Source organism: Nansenia antarctica, assembly GCF_963989245.1.
Source record: "Nansenia antarctica genome assembly, chromosome: 1".
Lineage (NCBI taxonomy): Eukaryota > Metazoa > Chordata > Actinopteri > Argentiniformes > Microstomatidae > Nansenia > Nansenia antarctica.
The window spans coordinates 76,649,010-76,671,382 of record NC_137674.1 but is presented as its reverse complement, the minus strand read 5'-3'; the positions used below and the strand labels follow the sequence as shown (position 1 = coordinate 76,671,382).

The following is a 22,373-nucleotide window of genomic DNA, read 5'->3' as shown; positions in this document are numbered from 1 at the left end:
ATGGATAATGGATGTGTACCTGTGTTGGTCGTGCTGCATGCCTCAAATGTGATGTTAAGTAGCTCTTCCTCAGAGAATTCATGTGGTTCCACTGTGTGCTCGATAGAAACCCCTGGCTCACAGCTGCCAGAACTCCACACTAAAACATCCATTAGGCTCTGTCAGGTAGGGCTTTACTTTGTGGCACAAGTAGTTTGGACCACACTTGAACAGTTCATTTCACTTGAAAGCATGCCTTTTTGAATAGTCACCAAAACAAAATGGCTAATTGTCAAGACGACGTTCTCCGTAAGGCAATAACATTTTATACCACAGACAGTAAATCACTTTTTAACATCATTGCTTACTTTCATTGCCATTGGGCTCTATAGAGCTAACGCCAGAATCCTGTGACAGAGTCGATGCTCTGTATCCTCTGCAGTCCCCTCGTGGTGGTCTTCTCTGAGCTGGTGGACTACTGGTGCCACTGGCCGCAAGGTTAGGCTCTGATCTTTCCTCATGAAATCCCTGACCTCCATTCAGTAAGTTACCTGAGGCCATAACATCTCTGAGTAGAAATAAAGATGTGACAATATAATGAAAGAACATAGTATGACAATACATCAGATCTGAACCACCCTGTTCCTGGTTACATTGGTTATGTATGAGACAGACATATTGATATCCATTTTTTTTAAAGTGTACAATCTGCTGGTGATGCTCACTTACATGTTTTCTAACTGTGAGAGAGCATTCACTTACATGTTATGTAATGCATTGAGGTCCAGTTAGAATATCAGAGAGGTTTTGTTTCCTGATGCTTCGGTGCTTCGTCTTGTGGGGTTCCTTGGCTATAGAATAGTGCGGAGGCTCAGAAACTGTAACCTAACTCAGGGCCATATTATGAAACTCCAAAGTCAACAGGAAAGCAAAGAAAGGTAGGCAAAACATTACAGAGCAAGATAGCCGGAGGTAGACTACTGCTTACTGGATGTGCAGTACACAAGACTGTACAGTGTTCACTCTTTAACATTGAATTATTAGATGGTACAAATAGACATAGAGTAAACTTTCACCATGAACATAAAACAATGTTGCAAACTGTGAGAGAGCATGAAAGTAAACTCTTACCTATTCCAGGACAATTCCTCTGAAAGCTGAAAATGTTGTCACATTAAAAACGAAATAACCACTAGTCCACTACATCTCATCCTACAAGCTGGTCAAACGATTTAACTTACGTTTAGATAAGTCAATGTGTTTTATGCCAGTTTGCTGTGATGTAACCCTCAAGATGCTCTTGAGAGAGTGTAGTCTTTACCTGTTTACATCATTCACTGCCACACATCAAAACCAGCTGACACCCCCCCCCCCCCCTCTCTCTCTCAGCTCCACTGTTTCTGGGCTCAGGCCTTATCCGTTTCTTATATTTGGCTTGAAGGTTTAATGCTTGATGTTTGACATCAAACCTAGCTCAAGAGCCCACAATCATGCAGTTAATTTAATTTCAAATTAACATTCACAGTTTAACATATGAAACAAATGATTCAGGATAACCTGCAGAGCATTGAGCACTCCTTTCAGTCTCTCCTCTACAAACCATGTTGAGTTCTTCATATTAATTTGCTGCAGTCAATATCCAAACAAACATGACTAACATACATTAATATAATTCATATTTATGAAAAGGTAAGGGCTATACATATTTTATCATTCAACTTTGCAGGCAAGCAAGCAACAAGCAACAAATGATACATTTTGGACATACTTCATCTGAGAACATTTAAAGGCTGTTCAGACGTCTTCAATTAGTCTAGACTAATTAGTCTAGTAGATTAGTCTCTACACAGACATAACATCTCTGTGGTCATTTGAGTGACACACCATTTGGACTTGACAGAATGAAGTGTCTGTCATAGAGGTGGATAAGAGAATGGAAGTCACTGTGTGACCCGGACATTTATTTGATATGCACCCATTTGATTGCTCCAGAGCGGAAGTAGCCAGTAGCGGCAGTTCCTCGAGACCACACGGGGACTGTTGTGCAAGTTTAGACAAAAATATTGATATAGCGACGTGGATTTCCACTAGCCAAGATGTCTCGGGGTTCAATTGAAATCCCTTTACGGGACACTGACGAGGTAAGGACGAGTTAGCTACACTGCTATGTTTGACAACTTGCTAGTAGATGGTCTGCCTGTGCGCTAGCAGCTAATGTTAGCCACTAGCTTGTTGTCAATATAAGCGTTGCAATGCAAGCCCAACAAGTCAAGACTGTTATGTGGGGTGAATTAGTTGCGAATCAAGTTACCTCTTGTTCCTAGTTATTAGTTTGAGGAGTCAGTTGCAAGCCTAGATTGTTTACTTGGAAAAGTGTTGTCAAATCAATCAGTCAGGCATGTCAGACACAGTTCGGATGGGAAGTTATCACTTTCACATGTCATCTGTCTTCCATCATATTTGGTCAAGGTTCAGTTTCACGAGCCCACAATCTGCAACAACTCCTCACTCGCACAATCTGTTCTGTGATGGTGCCCTCTGATCAAGCTGTTTACCCAATGACCAAAGGTTGTTGAATGTACAATGAAGTGTTGTTGTGAAATTGCCATGTAACATCGAATGTAATTCTGTGTTCTACAGGTTATTGAGCTTGATTTCGATCAGCTGCCTGAAGGAGATGAGGTTATCAGTATCTTGAAACAGGAGCATACCCAATTGCACATATGGATCGCTCTAGCGGTGAGTGTGAGCACATGAGGTGGTGTGGAATTGTTATATGAAACTAATTGCATACTTTACAAAAGTCAAGACAGATGGATTGATGTTGAAACATTTCTTTCAGCTGGAGTATTACAAACAGGGGAAGACAGAGGACTTTGTCAAACTGCTGGAGGCGGCCCGTATCGATGGGAACCTGGACTACAGAGACCATGAGAAGGACCAGATGACCTGTCTGGACACACTGGCCGCCTACTATGTCCAGCAGGCACGCAAGGAGAAGAACAAAGATGCCAAGAAGGAGCTCATCACCCAGGCCACGTTGCTCTACACCATGGCTGACAAGATCATCATGTACGACCAGGTGAGACATCAACCATCAGAATGAGACGCATTTAAAATGAACTGTTAACATAGCTGATGTAGGAACATGTAGTTGTCAACTTGTCAATAAAAAATAGTCATGGACCATGTTATTCTTTTGTTTGTGACAGAACCATTTGCTGGGAAGAGCCTGTTTCTGCCTCCTGGAAGGAGATAAGATGGATCAGGCTGATGCTCAGTTCCACTTCGTCCTGAATCAGTCCACCAACAACATCCCTGCTCTACTGGGTAAGTAAAACATGTGAAAACAAAAGTGAAGAATCAAGCGTTTCAATGGTGAAGGTTCACCCAGAATGCATTGCCACATTTGATCATAGAAGCCATGATAAGCCCACCCTCTGATGGTTATGATCTCTATGTTATGTGGGTCTGTATTTATGTATGTATGTGGACATTTCTGTATATCATATCACCACTGGCGGACTCGGTGGTCGCCCCCCCCCCCCGGTTTCCCCACGGTTGAAAAACGTCTCTCTTAAGTGCCCTTTTGAGTGGCAAAAATGCCCTTTTGAGTGGCGAAAATGCGAGGACGTGCCCTATTGGTGCCCCTCCAATGGTCTTAACTTGACCATGTGCCCCCACAGTTGAAAAACGTCGCACTAAAGTGCCCTTTTGAGTGTCAAAATTAGAGGATGTGCCCTATTGGCTGCCCTTCCAATGGTCTAAACTTGACCATGTGCACTGATGGGGTCCCATGTTGTGCAGTATGTGCCCTTTTTTCCTTTTCGCCCCTGCCCTTCAAACAGCCTGAGTCTGCCACTGCATGTCACCTTACATACAAGTGGAAAATCTAGCATTTTGACTGTGAATGTTCACCTGAAACCCACAATTAACCACAATAACTTGGTTTCAACAGGTAAAGCTTGCATCTCGTTCAATAAGAAGGACTACAGGGGAGCACTGGCCTACTACAAGAAGGCTCTGCGCACAAACCCTGGATGTCCAGCTGAGGTGAGGCTGGGAATGGGCCACTGCTTTGTCAAGCTCAGTAAGCTCGAGAAGGCCCGCCTGGCCTTCGGACGTGCCCTGGAGCTCAACTCCAAGTGTGTTGGTGCGCTGGTGGGCCTGGCGGTGCTGGAGCTTAACAGCAAGGAGCCCGACTCCATCAAGAATGGAGTGCAGCTCCTCTCCAGGGCCTACACCATCGACCCCAGCAACCCCATGGTGCTCAATCACCTGGCCAACCACTTCTTCTTCAAAAAGGTATGAGCCCCCCCCCCCCCCAAAAAAAAAAAATGAAGCGGCTTGCCGTATATCTGGCTCAAGAAACATGTCTCGATCTGGGCGTCACCTATTGTTTAGGTGTGTGTGTGCGCTCTTATTTTCAGGACTACAGTAAAGTGCAGCATCTGGCTCTCCATGCCTTTCACAACACAGAGGTGGAGGCCATGCAGGCTGAGAGTTGCTACCAGTTAGCCCGCTCCTTCCATGTACAGGTGAGAACCAAGGCCTTTTACTTAAAAGCTGTTCATCAGAGTACCATTATTTCAGTGGATTGAGTGTTAACTCACTTTCTCTCTTCTCTCTCTCTCTCCCCCCATCTCTCTCCCCCCATCTCTCTTCTATCTCTCTCCCCCCCATCTCTCTTCTATCTCTCTCCCCCCCATCTCTCTTCTGTCTCTCTCCCCCCATCTCTCTTCTATCTCTCTCCCCCCATCTCTTCTATCTCTCCCCCCCCATCTCTCTTCTATCTCTCTCCCCCCATCTCTCTTCTATCTCTCTCTCCCCCATCTCTCTTCTATCTCTCTCCCCCCATCTCTCTTCTGTCTCTCTCTCCCCCCATCTCTCTTCTATCTCTCTCCCCCCATCTCTCTTCTGTCTCTCTCTCCCCCATCTCTCTTCTATCTCTCTCCCCCCATCTCTCTTCTATCTCTCTCCCCCCCATCTCTCTTCTATCTCTCTCCCCCCATCTCTCTTCTATCTCTCTCCCCCCATCTCTCTTCTGTCTCTCTCCCCATCTCTCTTCTATCTCTCTCTCCCCCCATCTCTCTTCTATCTCTCTCTCCCCCCATCTCTCTTCTATCTCTCTCCCCCCATCTCTCTTCTATCTCTCTCTCCCCCATCTCTCTTCTATCTCTCTCTCCCCATCTCTCTTCTATCTCTCTCTCCCCATCTCTCTTCTATCTCTCTCCCCCATCTCTCTTCTATCTCTCTCTCCCCCATCTCTCTTCTATCTCTCTCTCCCCATCTCTCTTCTATCTCTCTCCCCCCATCTCTCTTCTATCTCTCTCCCCCCCATCTCTCTTCTGTCTCTCTCCCCCCCATCTCTCTCTTCTATCTCTCTCTCTTCTATCTCTCTCCCCCATCTCTCTTCTATCTCTCTCCCCCATCTCTCTTCTATCTCTCTCCCCCCCATCTCTCTTCTGTCTCTCTCCCCCCCATCTCTCTCTTCTATCTCTCTCTCTTCTATCTCTCTCTCCCCCCATCTCACTTCTATCTCTCTCCCCCCCATCTCTCTCTTCTATCTCTCTCTCCCCCCATCTCACTTCTATCTCTCTCTCCCCCCATCTCACTTCTATCTCTCTCTCCCCCATCTCTCTTCTGTCTCTCTCCCCCCATCTCTCTTCTATCTCTCTCTCCCCCCATCTCTCTTCTATCTCTCTCTCCCCCATCTCTCTTCTATCTCTCTCTCCCCCATCTCACTTCTATCTCTCTCTCCCCCATCTCTCTTCTCTCCCCATCTCTCTTCTATCTCTCTCCCCCCCATCTCTCTTCTATCTCTCTCCCCCATCTCTCTTCTCTCCCCATCTCTCTTCTATCTCTCTCTCCCCCCCATCTCTCTTCTATCTCTCTCTCCCCCATCTCTCTTCTCTCCCCATCTCTCTTCTATCTCTCTCCCCCCATCTCTCTTCCATGTTTCTCAGGAGGACTACGACCAGGCCTTTCAGTACTACTACCAGGCGACTCAGTTTGCCTCCTCCACCTTTGTGCTGCCCTTCTTCGGCCTCGGGCAGATGTACGTGTACCGCAGGGACAAGGAGAACGCCGCGCAGTGCTTTGAGAAGGTCTTAAAGGCCTACCCCAACAACTACGAGACCATGAAAATCCTGGGGTCCCTCTATGCCACTTCAGACGACCAGGAGAAGAGAGACATCGCCAAAGTGAGTTCATGAATCGTCTCATTTGTTAATATCTACACTTGTACATTATCCACGTGTTGATTGTATCGGTATGTTTATGCCAAAAAAAAGAAGAAACGTTCTTGTTTTTCCGATCCAGGGTCATCTGAAGAAGGTTACGGAGCAGTACCCCGACGACGTGGAGGCCTGGATCGAGCTGGCCCAGATCCTGGAGCAGACGGACATCCAGGGGGCGCTCTCAGCCTACGGCACGGCCACCCGCATCCTGCAGGAGAAGGTCCAAGCCGACGTCCCCCCTGAGATCCTCAACAACCTGGGCGCTCTGCACTTCAGACTGGGCAACCTGGGAGAGGCCAAGGTAACACTGAGGAGGATGGAGCAGGCTGACTAGGGATCAGTCGTGACGTGTTATTTACATAATGTTCATGAATCGATAGGAATTCATGAACCACTAGGTCAATGTTGCCTATCGTCCTTGTGATAATAGCTCTGACCTAGTCGGTAACAATGCAGTGGTTGATAGTAAGAAGTTGAACCACCCCCGCCCCCCCCCCTCCCCTACCGTCTGTCCATGTGTAGAAATACTTCCTGGCCTCTCTGGAGCGGGCCAAAGCCGAGGGGGAGCACGACGAGCATTACTACAACGCCATCTCCGTCACCACATCCTACAACCTGGCCCGCCTCTACGAGGCCATGTGCGAGTTCCACGAGGCGGAGAAACTGTACAAGAACATCCTGAGGGAACATCCCAACTACGTCGACTGTAAGCGACCGAGGAGATGCTAGTGGTTTCTGGCTAATGTCCTTGTTTACGCTAAAGGGTTAACACGTCTTGACCAGTCTTCTATCACCACTTATAGGTTACTTGCGTCTCGGAGCGATGGCTCGCGACAAAGGGAACTTCTACGAAGCTTCAGACTGGTTCAAAGAAGCTCTGCAGATTAACCAGGTATCGCTGTCGTTGTCCATCCGTTTGCCTCGTTTGATCACAGAAGCCGTCATCAGTCCAACATTCTCTGACGGTTATGATCTCGATGTTATGTGTACATCATTAGGGCTGGGTATCGCCACTGATTTCCCAAAATGATTCGATTCCGATTCACAGCTCGATTCACAGCCCGATTCGATTCGATTCACGATTCGATTCGATTCGATTCGATTCCGATTCGATCTAGTTACAATATACATTTTTTGCTTGAATATGAAAGAGATTCTCTGAACTAATGCTATAAATGGTTCAAGGAACCCTATAACATGTAGCATTGTTAAACATATCAATGAATTGACTCCAAAGCAGTTACATGAATGTACTTTTTATTTACATATGACTTTGCTTTTGTCCAGCTCATCTCTATCGTCACATTTTTAAAATCCAAAATGCACCCAGACATCTGACTTTAAGCCTGGTGGTGACTTGAGTGTCCCTGCCATCGCCATGTTTTTAGATTTTAGTGTTGAGACCTCACGTTGCGTGAGATATGATAAATTATTGTAGCGCGAGATCTGGCCACGAGATCTCGTTGCGGGTTGAAGCTGCAAGCAAAAAAAAAAAAAAAATCGATCTCGGGATTTATGAATCGATAATCGCTCATTTTAATGAAGATCGATTCAGAATCGGGAAATCGATTTTTTGAACCCAGCCCTATACATCATCTGTATTCTCTTATCACCTCTGTAGGATCACCCTGATGCTTGGTCGCTGATCGGGAACCTTCACTTGGCCAAGCAGGAGTGGGGGCCGGGCCAGAAGAAGTTTGAGCGGATCCTCAAGCAGCCATCCACCGCCAACGACACCTACTCCATGTTGGCCCTGGGGAACGTGTGGCTCCAGACCCTGCACCAGCCCACCAGGGACCGCGAAAAGGTACTGGTCTCAAGCAGGGTTGCCAGATGGGATTAACAATTTACAGCCTAACCAGTCTATAACCGCTAAATCCAGTAGCCCATTCGGCGGTAACCCGCCCCATCTGGCAATCCTGGTCTCAAGTGGTTTGAAATGGGATGGGGGGGGGGGGGGAACTGCTGTGAGCGATGGTACATTGAAAAGAAACAGAGAAACACTGGCGCTCTGGCATTGTCAATGTTTTACTGGATGGATCTTCCGCCTGGGTTCGATCATAAGGCAACGCTTCATTTGTTTGTGTTTTCGTGTCGCCTCTAGGAAAAGAGACATCAGGACCGAGCCCTGGCGATCTACAAACAGGTTCTACGAAACGACGCCAAGAACCTCTACGCTGCCAATGGCATAGGTTTGTTGTTGGCCTCTTCTTTAGTCAAAGACAGTACTAAAAGGTTGGCTTCAGAAGTATCGGCTAAACTATTGGCTTGCATTGATAGTGTAACTACACTCTTATCTTTGTATGTGTTCGGCTGCCGGTCCCCCCCCCCCCCTCCTCTTAGTTTTCATGATCAAGTCTAATGCTTTAACTGTGTCTTCCAAGTTATTCACTTGCATCTGACCATAGAGTTACAGTATCTCTCTGTGTTGTCCAGGTGCGGTCCTTGCCCATAAGGGCTTCTACCGCGAGGCTCGTGACGTGTTCGCCCAGGTGAGGGAGGCCACAGCGGACATCAGCGACGTGTGGCTCAACCTGGCCCACATCTACGTGGAGCAGAAACAGTACATCAGCGCTGTGCAGATGGTGAGGCGCCTCAGAATCTTAACCTGTGGCTGCCTCATTTAGGCCCACAGCTAGCATTTGTAGACTGCCCGTCTTCTTCTGTCAGGGTTCCCACGGGTCCTTGAAATCCTTGAAAGTTTGTGAATTTGCGGAAAAGAAAATAGACTTGGGTCATTGAAGGTGCTTGAATTCGCCCCCCTCTCTCTCTCTCTCTCTCAAAAAAAAAAGATATTCAAAAATGTTTTACTTAGCTCGTCAACTAGTAAATAAGTCTCTGTATTGCTTAACTTTACACATATTTCACAATACAGTATATCTCAAAAGTGAGTACACCCTTTAGATTTTTGCAAATATTCTGTCATATCCTTTCAGGGGATAACACTATCTTAATGAAACTTTGATATAACTTAAAGTAGTCAGTGTGCTGCTTGAATAACAGTATAGATTTATTGTCCATTGAAAATTACTCAGTACACAGCTGTTAATGTCTAAACAGCTGGCAACAAAAGTGAGTACACCCCATAGTGAACATGTCTAAATTGTGCCCAAAGTGTCAATATTTTGTGTGACCACCATTGTTATCTAGCACTGCTTTAACCCTCCTGGGCATGGAATTCACCAGAGCTGCACAGGTTGCTTCTGGAATCTTCTTCCACTCCTCCACTCCTCCATGACGACATCACGGAGCCCACGGATGTTGGACACCTTGCACTCCTCCACCTTCCTCTTGAGGATGCCCCACCTCAATTGGGTTTAGGTCTGGAGACATACTTGGCCAGTCCATCACCTTAACCTTCAGCTTCTTCAGCAAGGCCGTTGTCATCTTGGAGGTGTGTTTAGGGTCATTATCATGTTGGAAAACTGCCCTAAAACGGCCCAGTTTCCGAAGAGATCATGCTCTGCTGCAGGATTAGGGCTGCACGATTAATCGATTTTAAATCGAAATCGCGATTTGAAATTATGCGATTAGCTAATCGCAAAGCCTGCGATTTGCCTGCGATTTTTTTTTTTTTTTTTTTTTTTTTTACTTTTTTTTTTTTTTTTGCTATTTAGCTGACGCTTTTAATCCAAAGCGATTTACAATTACGAATTACAGGGACATTCCCCCTGGAGTAACTGAGGGCTAAGTGCCTTACTCAAGGGCACACTAGTAGTGGTGTGGTTTCAGGCGGGATTTGAACTCACACAACCTTCCGATCACAAGTCCAACTCACTAGACCACCACTACCCGTATGGGATACGTCATACAGCGCGTCGGATTCAACGTCAATGAACGTCAACGTCAATGAACGTCAACAATGAACGTCAACAATGAACGTGAACGTCAATGAACGTCAACGTCAATGAACGCACACCAACAACATCGCATGTGAAACGCCCACGTTTCGGTAGCTAGCAATAGCAACATTCATGGTGGATAATGGCTTCAGCAGAAGTAGTTTGATGGTATCATGTGGTAATGCTCTCTGAAAATAGATAGATTCATCCAATCACCTGCCAAGTATTTTTTGAAAGTACCTGCCCTTTTCCAAACAGCTTCCAATTAAGCTTTCCTAGATGGTTGTGTGAAACAAACCACCTGAGTCAGGTTAGTAATGCTCCATCACATGTTTTAATCTGAAGCTTGATTTTAAAGCAACCCAACTTTAAAGCAACCCAATGTAAGTTTAGTTCTTTCACTCGTAGCTCGGGCTGTGGGGGTGCTAGAGGAGGGAGCCTCTAAGTCCCCTGAAGACGTACAAACAAACTGCACGTTGATACGACCTTCCTAGCCGGAGATATGGCCACACTTTACAAAAGCGTTTTTTTTTTTTTTTTTTTTTTTTTTGCTATTTAAAAAAATAATAATCGCAAATTAATCGCAATCGCGATATCTGTCCAAATAATCGCAATTCGATTTTTTCCCCAAATCGTGCAGCCCTATGCAGGATGTCACAGTATATATTGGAATTCATGTGTCCCTCAATGAAATGCAGCTCCCCAGTGCCGGCAGCACTCATGCAGCCCCAGACCATGATGCTGCCACCACCATGCTTGACTGTAGGCAAAACACATTTGTCTTGGTACTCCTCACCAGGGTGCCGCCACACACGCCGGACACCATCTGACCCAAACAGGTTTATTTTGGTCTCATCAGACCACAGGACATGGTTCCAGTAACTCATGTTCTTGGATTCATTGTCTTCAGCAAACTGTTTGCGGGCTTTCTTATGCATCGGTTTCAGAAGAGGCTTCTGTCTGGGGCGACGGCCATACAAACCGATTTGATGCAGTGTGCGGCGTATGGTCTGGGTCTGGTCTGACAGGCCGACATCCCACTTCTGCAACCTCTGCAGCAATGCTGGAAGCACTCGCACGTCTATTTTTGGAAACCAACCTCTGGATATGACGCTGAGCACGTGGACTCAACTTCTTTGGTCGACCCTGGCGAGGCCTGTTCCGAGTGGAACCTGTCCTGGAAAACCGCTGTATGATCTTAGCCACTGTGCTGCAACTCATTTTCAGGGTGTTGGCAATCTTCTTATAGCCAAGGCCATCTTTGTGAAGCGCAATAATCCTTTTTTTTCAGCCGCTCAGAGTTCCTTGCCATGAGGGTTAGGGTTATGCCATGTTGCCATGTATGCTATGTTGTCCAGCATTCAGAGAGAATTGTGCCCAAAACACCAAATTTAACAGCACTGCAGTGCTTATCATTTACACCTGAATCCTTGTAACACTAACGAGTCACATGACACCAGGGCGGGAAAACAACATCATTGGGCGCAATTAGGACATGTTCACTATGGGGTGTACTCACTTTTGTTGCCAGCTGTTTAGACATTAACAGCTGTGTACTGAGTAATTTTACATCTACATCAAAGGACATTACATCTATACTGTTATTCAAGCAGCACACTGACTACTTTAAGTTATATCAAAGTTTCAGTAGGATAATGTTATCCCCTGAAAGGATATAACAGAATATTTGCAAAAATCTAAAGGGTGTACTCACTTTTGAGATATACTGTATATTGTTTTGCTGTGCTGTGGTAGAGAAGGCAAGAGACCATCTAGTGTTCACACATTCAAGCCTCTCTTTTTAATTGTTGTCTGTGAGCGGATAGTTCCTATTATATAAATTCTCATCTAGATCTGTCTCAAACTATTCCGTGTTGGATCCTTGAATTTGAGGGAATTGAGTCTTGAAAGTCCTTGAAAGGTGCTTGAATTTAATGTTTCAGAAGGTGTGGGAACCCTGTTCTTTTTTTAATGAGCAATCGTATGGCAACCTTAAAGTCTCTTCTTTGTGTTTTCAGTATGAGAACTGTCTGAAGAAATTCTACAAGCACCAGCATACCGATGTTCTGCTCTACCTTGCACGGGCGCTCTTCAAATGTGGTAAACTCCACGAGTGCAAACAGACTTTACTGAAGGTACATTTTGACACACTACTACGTTTTTTTTTTTTTTTAAATGTCCACGTTCCTTTGAGATACAATGCAGTGTGACTTGTTTTGGCTGACTTGTCCTCTTGTTCTTGTGCTGTGGCTGTGTTCACATTGTTGTTGTTGCTGCTGTTGTTGTGGTGTTGACTGTGTTGTGTTTTGTGTCCCCAGGCGCGTCACGTTGCCCCCAGTGACACCGTGCTGATGTTCAACGTGGCCCTGGTGCTCCAGAGGCTGGCTACACTGGTCCTGAAGGATGAGAAGAGTAACCTGAAGGCTGTGCTCAGCGCTGTCAAAGAGCTGGAGCTGGCACACCGGTACAACCCTACCCTCACTTAACCTCTCTTCTCTCTTTAGTCTAATCCATTCATCACCTGGCCCCAGCCCTTAACTCCATTCTCTTTTTTCTCCCAGGTACTTCAGCTACCTCGCGAAAGCAGGAGACAAGATGAGGTTTGACCTCGCGCTCGCCTCCACCGAAGCCAGGTCAGCTTTGAACTTCTTTTGCGAGATTCTCTTCTTACTACTTGAAATCCTTTTACTAAAATGTATAGATGTAAATCACACCTAAGGGGGGGAATTTGAGAGTTTTTAGATTTCAGTCTGAGTATGGGCTGTGTGTGTGTGTGGTTCTGTTACAGGCAGTGCTCCGACCTGCTGAGTCAGGCCCAGTACCACGTGGCCCGGGCCAGGAAGCAGGACGAGGAGGAGAAGGAGATGAGGGCCAAGCAGGAGCAGGAGAGAGACGTCCTGCGTCAGGCCATGCAGAAAGAATGGGTTCGTCTGATATCCGTTGCCCTCGTTCTGTACATATCATACTGCACATATCTTCGCCCTGTCTGTGTATATATATATTATATATCACACTGTACATATATTATGTTCATACTTTTATGGCTTTTGCACTTGGCAATCGGGTCAGATGCCAAACTGCATTTCGTTGTCTTAGTAGTTGTACTAGTGTCAATGACAATTAAATTGAATCTGAATCTGAAAGAATGGGTTCGTCTGCGGGCTGTGTGATGTCAAACAGAACACACTGCTACCAATCATCTTGACAAAAACCCCTCTCTCATCCCCTTCATGTAGAAATGCGTGTTGAGAAAACCCCCTTAAAGCCTTTTTGAGAAATGTACGAATGACTCATGGGTCTGTTCTCCCTGTTGCCTTCACCAGGAGGACAAGAAGAGCAAGGCGGCGGACGAGCAGAAGAAGTTGCTGGAGCAGAGGGCCATGTACGTGGAGAAGACCAAGGGCCTGCTCTCCTTCGCAGACGGGATGAAGGAGCCCTCGGAGAAGAAGAAGAAAGGAGGAGGACGGGTGAGTAGAGCAACACGCACACACACACACACACACACACACACACACACACACACACACACCTAGCTTAAAGCAGAGGTCCGGAATGGGGAAACACACATCTTGAAAGACTTGGATTATCTAAGAAGTAATAGGGCACATCAGAGGAATATGATTCCCAAAGAAGGGGTAAAGCCTTCAGGACACAGTGTGAAATAAACCAGTATGAACCAGAACGAACGAGTGTGTCCTTTTGTTTCCTCCCCAGCGTAAGAAGGGCGACTTTGATGAGTTTGTCAACGACGGCTCTGATGAGGATCTGCCGGTGAGGAAGAAGAAGAGGAGGAAGGCTGTCAGTGGCAGCGAGGAGGAGGAGGGTGAGGACGGAGAGAAGAAATCCCGCAGAAAGAGAAGGTGAGATCATGACAAATAAAATTGTTATTATTATCGTTATAAAATGTTTGTTTTCTTGAGAGGCAGGAGAGAGGCCCTGGTTGTGAGTTGACGTGTCAATTGTTTTTCCAGACCTAACGGCAGCGATGACGAGGAAGGAGGCTCCAGGCCCAGGAAGCAGCGCAGACCCAATAAGAAGTTTGAAAAGGTTCGAGTTCACCCCTCTTTCTTTACACAACTGTCTTTTCCTTCTCGTGATGTCGGAATCTACTGTTGAATCCCGTCCTGAGTGTTAACGGCTCACCTCTCTCTCCCCTAGGCCAAGCCTGAACGCATGCCTCTCAAAGGCAAGATCAAGTCTAAGGCCATCATCTCATCGTCCGAGTCTTCCTCCGACGAGGACGGCCTGAAAATCGCAGAAGAAAAGTAAGGGCATGAGCCTTCATACATGAAATGCAACTCAGTCATACACAAAGTGCTATATGAAAACCAGGCATCGTTTCTGAAACATGAAGCTTGTGTTTTAGACACAGTAATACAGCGGTGTGTTTTAGACACAGTAATACAGCGTTGTGTCTAAGTCTCTGCGTCTTTCTCACTTCATCCAGGAACCAGAGAGACAGCGGTTCAGGATCCGATGACGAGGGCGGACACAGGAAACGCCTAGCGTCTGACAGCGAGTCCGACGGGGGGCGTAACCGCTCTGGCGAGGAGGCCGGGAGCCCCCAGCGCTCCGGAAGAAACTCGGATGCAGAGGACTCCGAAAGCGACCGTCCAGCAAAGAGGAGGAGAGCCCAGCAGCAGTCCGACTCGGAGCAGTCGGGTAACGAGAGCAGGAGGAGCCGATCAGGATCGGAGGACGGTTCCCGGGCTGGTTCTCCGGCCGCAGCCTCAGACAGAGGCTCTGAAAGGGGGTCCGCAAGGGGCTCTGAGGCTGGCTCGGACAACGAGGGCTCCCCACGCCACTCTGACGCCGGGTCAGAACCCGAGGGTTCCGACCGCGGGACCTCCGACCGCGGGGCCTCCAACCGCGGGGCCTCCAACCACATCTCGGACGACGACAGCGATTGAGGCTTCAAGCTCTTCAAACTGACTCTTTGATAATGAAAAAAATAAAATAAAAAAAGAATGTTCTTTCTGACATGGATTTTTGTAGACAGGCTCTGAAAGCTTTTTGGTTTTATTGTTTTTGTTTTGTTCTGTCTGAAATGAGCACATACACCGTAGCTTTGTAACCCTTTACATGGGTTGTCCATTTGGTCATCAGGATGATAAAAAAGACTTGCATCGATTGATTTATCTTTTTCTTACGTTGATGATGGATGGAAAGTTGGATTGTTTTATGTAAAGCGTTCGAAAGCTGTAAATCATGTACTTTTTTTTTTGTTTGTTTCTTTTTTTTTTATCTTGGATGATTTGGAAGAAGAGCATAGCAATGATTCAGCTTGCGCAGAAATGGGGAAACATATTATGTAGATAATAAACAAACACAAAATAAATGTTTGTGGCTTTTTATTGATAATGTACCTTTACATGATATCAATTCTTAAAAAAAAAGTTTGAGAAACACATTTGAAAAATGCCGTATAACAACATTACCTCTGCCATTTAGCTTTGTAATCTTTGGGGGGGGGCAAATCTCAGGTCAGTCATGCTATATTGAATAAAAGGGCATTTACAAGATTAGCTCTGGTAATGAAAGTATTTGTTTACCAGTACACATAAGGTCCCCTTCTAAGGTTGACACAAGAAGTGCAAAGTGGTTTGGCAGTAGGTCTAGATGTTGTAGTAAATGTATTTATAGATGAGACACATACAGCGGCCTAGAATACATGCCCCCATTCCACAAGTTCCGCAGAAGGGTGGATGAAGCTATCACATGTTTGTGGAGAGTTCAAGGTGCTTTGGGCCGTGTGGCCAGCCTCTGGAATAGTCTCCACAACTCAAGAGAGGCCTGTGTCTTATAATACACAATAGTCAAGAGTTATTTCCATTGTCCTTGATGTCAGATAAGCAGCGTTATTGTCTAACAAACACTGCCTTTACCTTTCTGTTAGACAACATGATTTGTGTGTCAGAGCCATAGACAGACAATACCACTTGATGAACCAGCTCAACCGTTCCTTCATACCCATGCTCAGAAAAAAACCTAAAAGACACCAATTGCGATGTAAAATGAATGGTTTATTGATTGAAATGTTAACCATGATGATGGTCTGGAGTAGCTAGGCTAGCTTTTATGGAGATTCAGTCATCATTGGACCGCCACAGCAGCACACTGCCCTCCACAGCCTGTAGAGGAAGCTTCTCTTCCGCTTGCTCTGGGCCTCATCTGAAAAGCACAAAAAGTGGGTCAATACTTGATTAAAGAGAACATTTCTTACAATGTAAGAGTAAATGATGACAAATGTCTTAGTGTAACCTCCTGTACCTGAGTGGACACTGATGGCTTCCTTCTCCACCTCCATTTTTATCTGGAGTAGCACTAACGGCGGCATCCATGGGACACTGAAAACAGCAAAGGAACAAAGTTCAACATTTTATTTGTATTTTCTTTTACAGCTTGGTTATTCAGTCAATACAACACGACAGTATGGGCAGTGCTTACCTCATTGGCGTCTACCTGCTGATGGAGTCTTCCTCTCCCCCTGGCTCTCTGACATGTTAGTTACACATATCACATGCTATAGTCTGTAGTGCACTATTCATTTCTTGAAATCAGTCTTTAGATATAATGTTTCTTTTGTGATTTTTTTCATCCTGAATATCAATCGATAATATATGATTGTACTGTATGTGGTGCTCTTCGTTCTCTATGGGTGAGTCTTATCTGTGACTCAGTACTTGGGCTGCCAACAGGTCTGTAAGGTCTGCAGATACAGGCTGCTTTGGCAGAAAGTCTTCAGACAGAATAGATTAGATCAGATTGACATATCACACAGACACTTTGGACTTGTACAAATATGATCATCTTAAAATAAATACCTGTATGGGTTCATACAGCCTTGGGATGCTACTCGGTTCCATGTTGAAGTGGTTGAAATTGAAATGTACTTGAAAACTAAATAAGATAGTTGGAATGATGAACTGAAGGGGATTCTAGTAATAGTGGAATATTTGCATTTCATTGACATGGGAATTAATGCATGTAGGATTAAGCATCATAAAGACCAGAATTCTGTTGATTCTGATTTGAAGGAGGAGAGCGTCTGGGCAATAGAGATGGGAAACTGTTCTATCTCTATGGGCTGGGCTGTCTTGGTGGCGGGAGAGCAGAAGGTGCAGTCACCCGTTGAGCACAGCTTAGTCTTGGGCACATGGAGTTAGAGGCTGTGTCCAGACCTCAGACTCTGCTGGAACTGCTGTTGGAACAATGTCATGTTTTTTTAAATGTATATATTTCATTAACGTCAGTATCAACTAAGATGAACAGTCCAAAATATATGCAAAAGTATGGCCTATGTTTTTGGCTCTGATTTTCTGTTGATGGGCAATAACTATCAGCATGAGTCAAGGCCGGCAGTGGCTATGGGTGCATCTTGCCCGCCCAATCAAAAGTTAAGAAAACATTTCTTTCCGAATTGTTGATATTTCGGGGGGGGTGTTTGAATGTTTAATCTCATTCGTATTTACTGTAGGTCCATATACTTTGGCTATCTATTTAGTGCTTAAGCAACATAAAACTACCATCTCATCACACACTTTGGTCATGTCATGAGTTGCGGTCCTGCCCCCCCACCCCCGCGCCCCTAATGTGTTTGTTCTGGCGCCAGGCCTGCCATGAGCTGCTGTCTGTTCCTGAGATTACCGACACTTGCTTTGAACCAGCCAACCAGATGGTAAAGTGTTATCCTAGACTGGGGAAACAGAACACACTGTACTGTCTTCTCACTGGGTTAGGGTGACACAGTGCCCAAAGATGTCAATAAGGTTTTTTCTTGTATCTTGTTCAGTTCTTGATTACTGTAAAAGCAACCATTAGATACCTCATTTTGCTCTGCTCTTCTTACAATGGCGGTGTTAGCAAACATAACCAAGGTCCTGAATACAGGTATGATTATCAGTGAATGTAGATACTGTTGATGCTGTGCTATATTACAGAATAATGGGAAATAACTTTCATGAGAGTAGGGTCAAAGGCCACAGAGCTAAACTGATCTGGAAAGAGATGGATAGGCACAGCACATGATCAACTCTCCAGTGAGCACCCTCAACCCAGTAAACACAAACACACTGTGAGGATCCTGCATCATATAGCTGCAGAGCCAAAGCTATCGTTCACATGGTACTCACTTGTCTCCACCTCAGACACCACCAGTGCTAGCTGTACTTCACCCCAACCACCTCTGCTACTTTAACAAGACAACATACAGGTGCTGGTCATATAATTAGAATATCATCAAAAAGTTGGCCTTCAGCTCTTCTGCATTGTTGGGTCTGGCGCATCGCATCTTCCTCTTCACAATACCCCATAGATTTTCTATGGTGCTAAGGTCAGGCGAGTTTGCTGGCCAATTAAAAACAGGGATACCATGGTCCTTAAACCAGGTACTGGTAGCTTTGGCACTGTGTGCAGGTGCCAAGTCCTGTTGGAAAATGAAATCTGCATCTCCATAAAGTTGGTCAGCAGCAGGAAGCATGAAGTGCTCTAAAACTTCCTGGTAGACGGCTGCGTAGACCCTGGACCTCAGAAAACACAGTGGACCAACACCAGCAGATGACATGGCACCCCAAACCATCACTGACGGTGGAAACTTTACACTGGACTTCAAGCAACGTGGATTCTGTGCCTCTCCTCTTTTCCTCCAGACTCGGGGACCTTGATTTCCAAAGGAAATGCAACATTTACTTTCATCAGAGAATATAACTTTGGACCACTCAGCAGCAGTCCAGTCCTTTTTGTCTTTAGCCCAGGCGAGACGCTTCTGACGCTGTCTCTTGTTCAAGAGTGGCTTAACACAATAATAATTAATAATAATTCATTAGATTTATATAGCGCTTTTCCGAGGCTCAAAGACGCTGACAATATGGGAAAAACGGAAGAAAAAAAACAGAAACAACAAGCAACAGATAACATGAGCACATAGAACACAGAGTTAACGAACGGGGAAGGGGAGGTTGTATGCATGTCCATGGGGGGAGGGGGGTGGCAGGGTTAGGGGAGATGGTTAGGGATAGGGGAGGTTGTATGCATGTCCAGGGGGGGGGCGGGGGTGGCAGGGATGGGGGAGATGGCTAGGGGTAGGGGAGGCTGTAGGCGTGGGAGAACAGGTAGGTTTTGAGGTGGGATTTAAAAGTGAGGAGTGAGGGTGAGTCTCTGAGTGGTTGAGGGAGAGAGTTCCAGAGGCGGGGTGCGGCTCGTGAAAAGGCACGGTGACCGAAGCCTTTGAGTTTTGAGGGTGGGACAGTGAGGGGAACAATGGATGAGGATCGGAGGGTACGGGTAGGGCGATGGGGGAGAAGGAGGTCAGTCAGGTAAGGGGGGGCCAGGCTATGGAGGGCTTTGTATGTGAGGATGAGGACTTTGAATTGTATACGTTCTTTGATGGGGAGCCAGTGGAGAGAGTGGAGGACAGGAGTGATGTGGTCACGGGAGCGGGTGTTTGAGAGGAGGCGTGCAGCAGAGTTTTGGACCATCTGGAGTCTATGGAGGGAGCGGGAGGTGATGCCGGTGAGTAGGGAGTTGCAGTAGTCGAGGCGGGAGGAGATGAAGGCGTGGATGAGGGATTCAGCAGCGGGGGGGGAGAGGCAGTGTCTGATTTTTGCAATGTTTCGGAGGTGGAAGTAGGATGTCTTGACAATGGAACTGACGTGGGGATCGAATGAGAGGGTGGGGTCCAGAATGAAGCCAAGGTTGCGAGCCAGGGGGGAGGGGGTGATGGTAGTGTCGTCAATGGTGAGTGTGATGGGTCCGGTTTTATTGAGGGTGGATTTGGTGCCGATGAGGATGACTTCGGTCTTTTCAGTTTGAGTTCAGTTTGAGGAAGTTGTGTGAGCCAGGTTTTTATTGCGGAGATGCAGGTTTCGATGTGAGTGAGGGGTGGGTTCTGGGTGGAGTTTGTGGTGATGTAAATCTGTGTGTCATCAGCGTAGCAGTGGAAGTCCAGGTTGAATTGGCGGATGATGTGACCGAGGGGGAGTGTGTAGCAGAGGAAGAGCAGGGGGCCGAGGACTGAGCCTTGTGGGACCCCCTGTGTGACAGAGGAGGAGGAGGAGGTGTGACCGGAGAGGGAGATGAACTGGTGTCTGTTGGTGAGGTAGGAGGTGAGCCAGTCCAGGGCGATGCCCTCAACACCCAGTTGGCGCAGCCTTTGAAGGAGGATGGAGTGGGACACTGTGTCGAAGGCTGCGCTCAGGTCTAGTAGAACTAGGATGTTGAGGGCACCTGAGTCTGCAGAGGTGAGGAGATCGTTGATTACTTTGACCAGGGCTGTTTCAGTGCTGTGATGTGGGCGGAAGCCAGATTGAAGGGGTTCATACAGTTTGTTGGATTGGAGGTGGGAGTGAAGTTGGGCAGCGACAACGCGCTCTAGGGTTTTGGAAAGGAATGGTAGGTTGGAGATGGGGCGGTAGTTGGAGAGATTGGCTGGGTCAAGAGTGGGCTTTTTGAGAATGGGGGTGACAGCGGCAAGTTTGTAGCTTGAGGGAACGTGGCCTTGGGATAGTGACTGATTGAAGAGGGCAGTGAGGTGGGGGATGAGGGCAGGGAGGCAGGCCTTGGTCAGGGTGGTAGGGAGGGGGTCGAGGGAGCAGGTGGTTGTTTTGGAGGCGGTGATGATAGTAGTGATGAGGGAGGAGTCAATAGGGGAGAAAGTAGTGAGAGGAGTAGGGGGAGGGTAGTCAGGAGGGGGGAAGATGACAGCAGGGGGGGCGGGGGTGGTGGAGTTGGAGATGGAGGCAGTCAGTGAGCTATTGATGTGGGAGATCTTGCTGTTGAAGGCATGGAGAAAGGAGTTGCAGAGGTCAGGGGAGGAAGTTGTGTTGTTGTCCGGGGGTTGGAGTAGTGTCTTGACAGTGGAGAAGAGGGTGCGGGGGTTTCGATTGGAGGTGTTGATGAGGGCAGAATGCGACAGCTGAAACCCATGTCTTGCATACGTCTGTGTGTGGTGGTTCTTGAAGCACTGACTCCAGCTGCAGTCCACTCTTTGTGAATCTCCCCCACATTTTTGAATCAGCTTTGTTTCACAATCCTCTCCAGGGTGCGGTTATCCCTATTGCTTGTACACTGTTTTCTACCACATCTTTTCCTTCCCTTCGCCTCTCTATTAATTTGCTTGGACACAGAGCTCTGTGAACAGCCAGCCTCTTTAGCAATGACCTTTTGTGTCTTGCCCTTCTTGTGCAAGGTGTCAATGGTCGTCTTTTGGACAACTGTCAGGTCAGCAGTCTTCCCCATGATTGTGTAGCCTACAGAACTGGACTGAGGGACCATTTAAAGGCGTTTGGAGGTGTTTTGAGTTAATTAGCTGATTAGAGTGTGGCACCAGTGTCTTCAATATTGAACCTTTTCACAATATTCTAATTTTCTGAGATACTAAATTTGGGGTTTTCATTAGTTGTCAGTAATAATCATCCAAATTAAAAGCAATAAACACTTGAAATATATCAGTCTGTCTGGAATGAATGTATACATTATACAAGTTTCACTTTTTGAATGGAATTACTGAAATAAATCAACTTTTTGATGATATTCTAATTATATGACCAGCACCTGTATAGGGTTGCTCTCTAACCACCATGCCTTATAAAGTAGTCATATGCAGTTCTTGCCCTGTATTTCATGGTCAGAGCTAAAGCACTAAAACAACTAGGCTAGCAATGTAACCAGTGATATAATGGTCATCTCTATAGCTATAATCAAAATGTGGACACTAAACTATAGGCTACATAGTTTAGTGCTCTTTGAATAAAAGCGTCTGCTAAATGCCAAAAATGTGAATGTAAATGCTACAGTAGTGCACCCACAAATGAGTCCATTGCAGTGAACTTTCAGTATGGGGAATGACCCAACAAGTAAGGGTGTGCTATAATAAGGCTATAACAAAAATCTAAACAATACTCACTTCCATGGTAACAGTAATGTCTGTTGGCATACCTCTGAGGCCTGCCAAGAAGTACAGAGACAGTGTTTCAGTGAATGCGTGTTGCTTATTGGGGAGCTGTACATAGCAACCGTGTACTAATGACATTTTGTATCATTTCTCAACATGCCATTGCTTCTCTGGGAGGGATAACTCATTCACCAAGCTTTGACTAGTTGTCTTGACAGGCAGAGTTAACCCCAATGACTTCAAACATATCATATATACAGGGCCTTTTTGCTTACAATCAGGAAATGAAAAGCATGTTCAATTTGATTTAAATGAGAAGATTCTTATATATACCCACTGTATTTTGAAACCGTGATCTAGGAAGGAACACAAGTCTGAGTGAACTCAGTGTTTAACTTTATTGAAAGTTAAGCAATAGTGGTA

The 22,373-nt window shown here is 46.1% G+C and overlaps 1 protein-coding gene across 1 annotated transcript; it reads left to right on the top strand.

The window, feature by feature from the left end:
• Window positions 1–1,999: 1,999 nt before the first annotated feature.
• Window positions 2,000–15,281, top strand: ctr9 (CTR9 homolog, Paf1/RNA polymerase II complex component). The gene is made up of 22 exons (XM_080534957.1): window positions 2,000–2,120; window positions 2,620–2,718; window positions 2,822–3,061; window positions 3,192–3,309; window positions 3,938–4,284; window positions 4,410–4,517; window positions 5,946–6,182; window positions 6,301–6,519; window positions 6,741–6,924; window positions 7,022–7,110; window positions 7,840–8,025; window positions 8,323–8,410; window positions 8,655–8,803; window positions 12,079–12,195; window positions 12,379–12,524; window positions 12,622–12,693; window positions 12,849–12,984; window positions 13,384–13,527; window positions 13,775–13,920; window positions 14,032–14,107; window positions 14,219–14,325; window positions 14,508–15,281. Exons 1-22 carry the CDS (start codon window positions 2,076–2,078, stop codon window positions 14,968–14,970), a joined length of 3,516 nt encoding a protein of 1,171 aa, XP_080391083.1. The 5' UTR covers window positions 2,000–2,075; the 3' UTR covers window positions 14,971–15,281.
• The last annotated feature ends 7,092 nt before the right edge of the window (window positions 15,282–22,373 follow it).

Excerpts from the sequence above, each read along its gene's own strand:
- ctr9 (XM_080534957.1), top strand. The coding sequence starts at position 2,076 with ATGTCTCGGGGTTCAATTGAAATCCCTTTACGGGACACTGACGAG. Across the intron at positions 6,520-6,740 it reads GCAACCTGGGAGAGGCCAAG|AAATACTTCCTGGCCTCTCT; the intron begins GTAACACTGAGG and ends GTCCATGTGTAG. Across the intron at positions 12,196-12,378 it reads GCAAACAGACTTTACTGAAG|GCGCGTCACGTTGCCCCCAG; the intron begins GTACATTTTGAC and ends TTGTGTCCCCAG.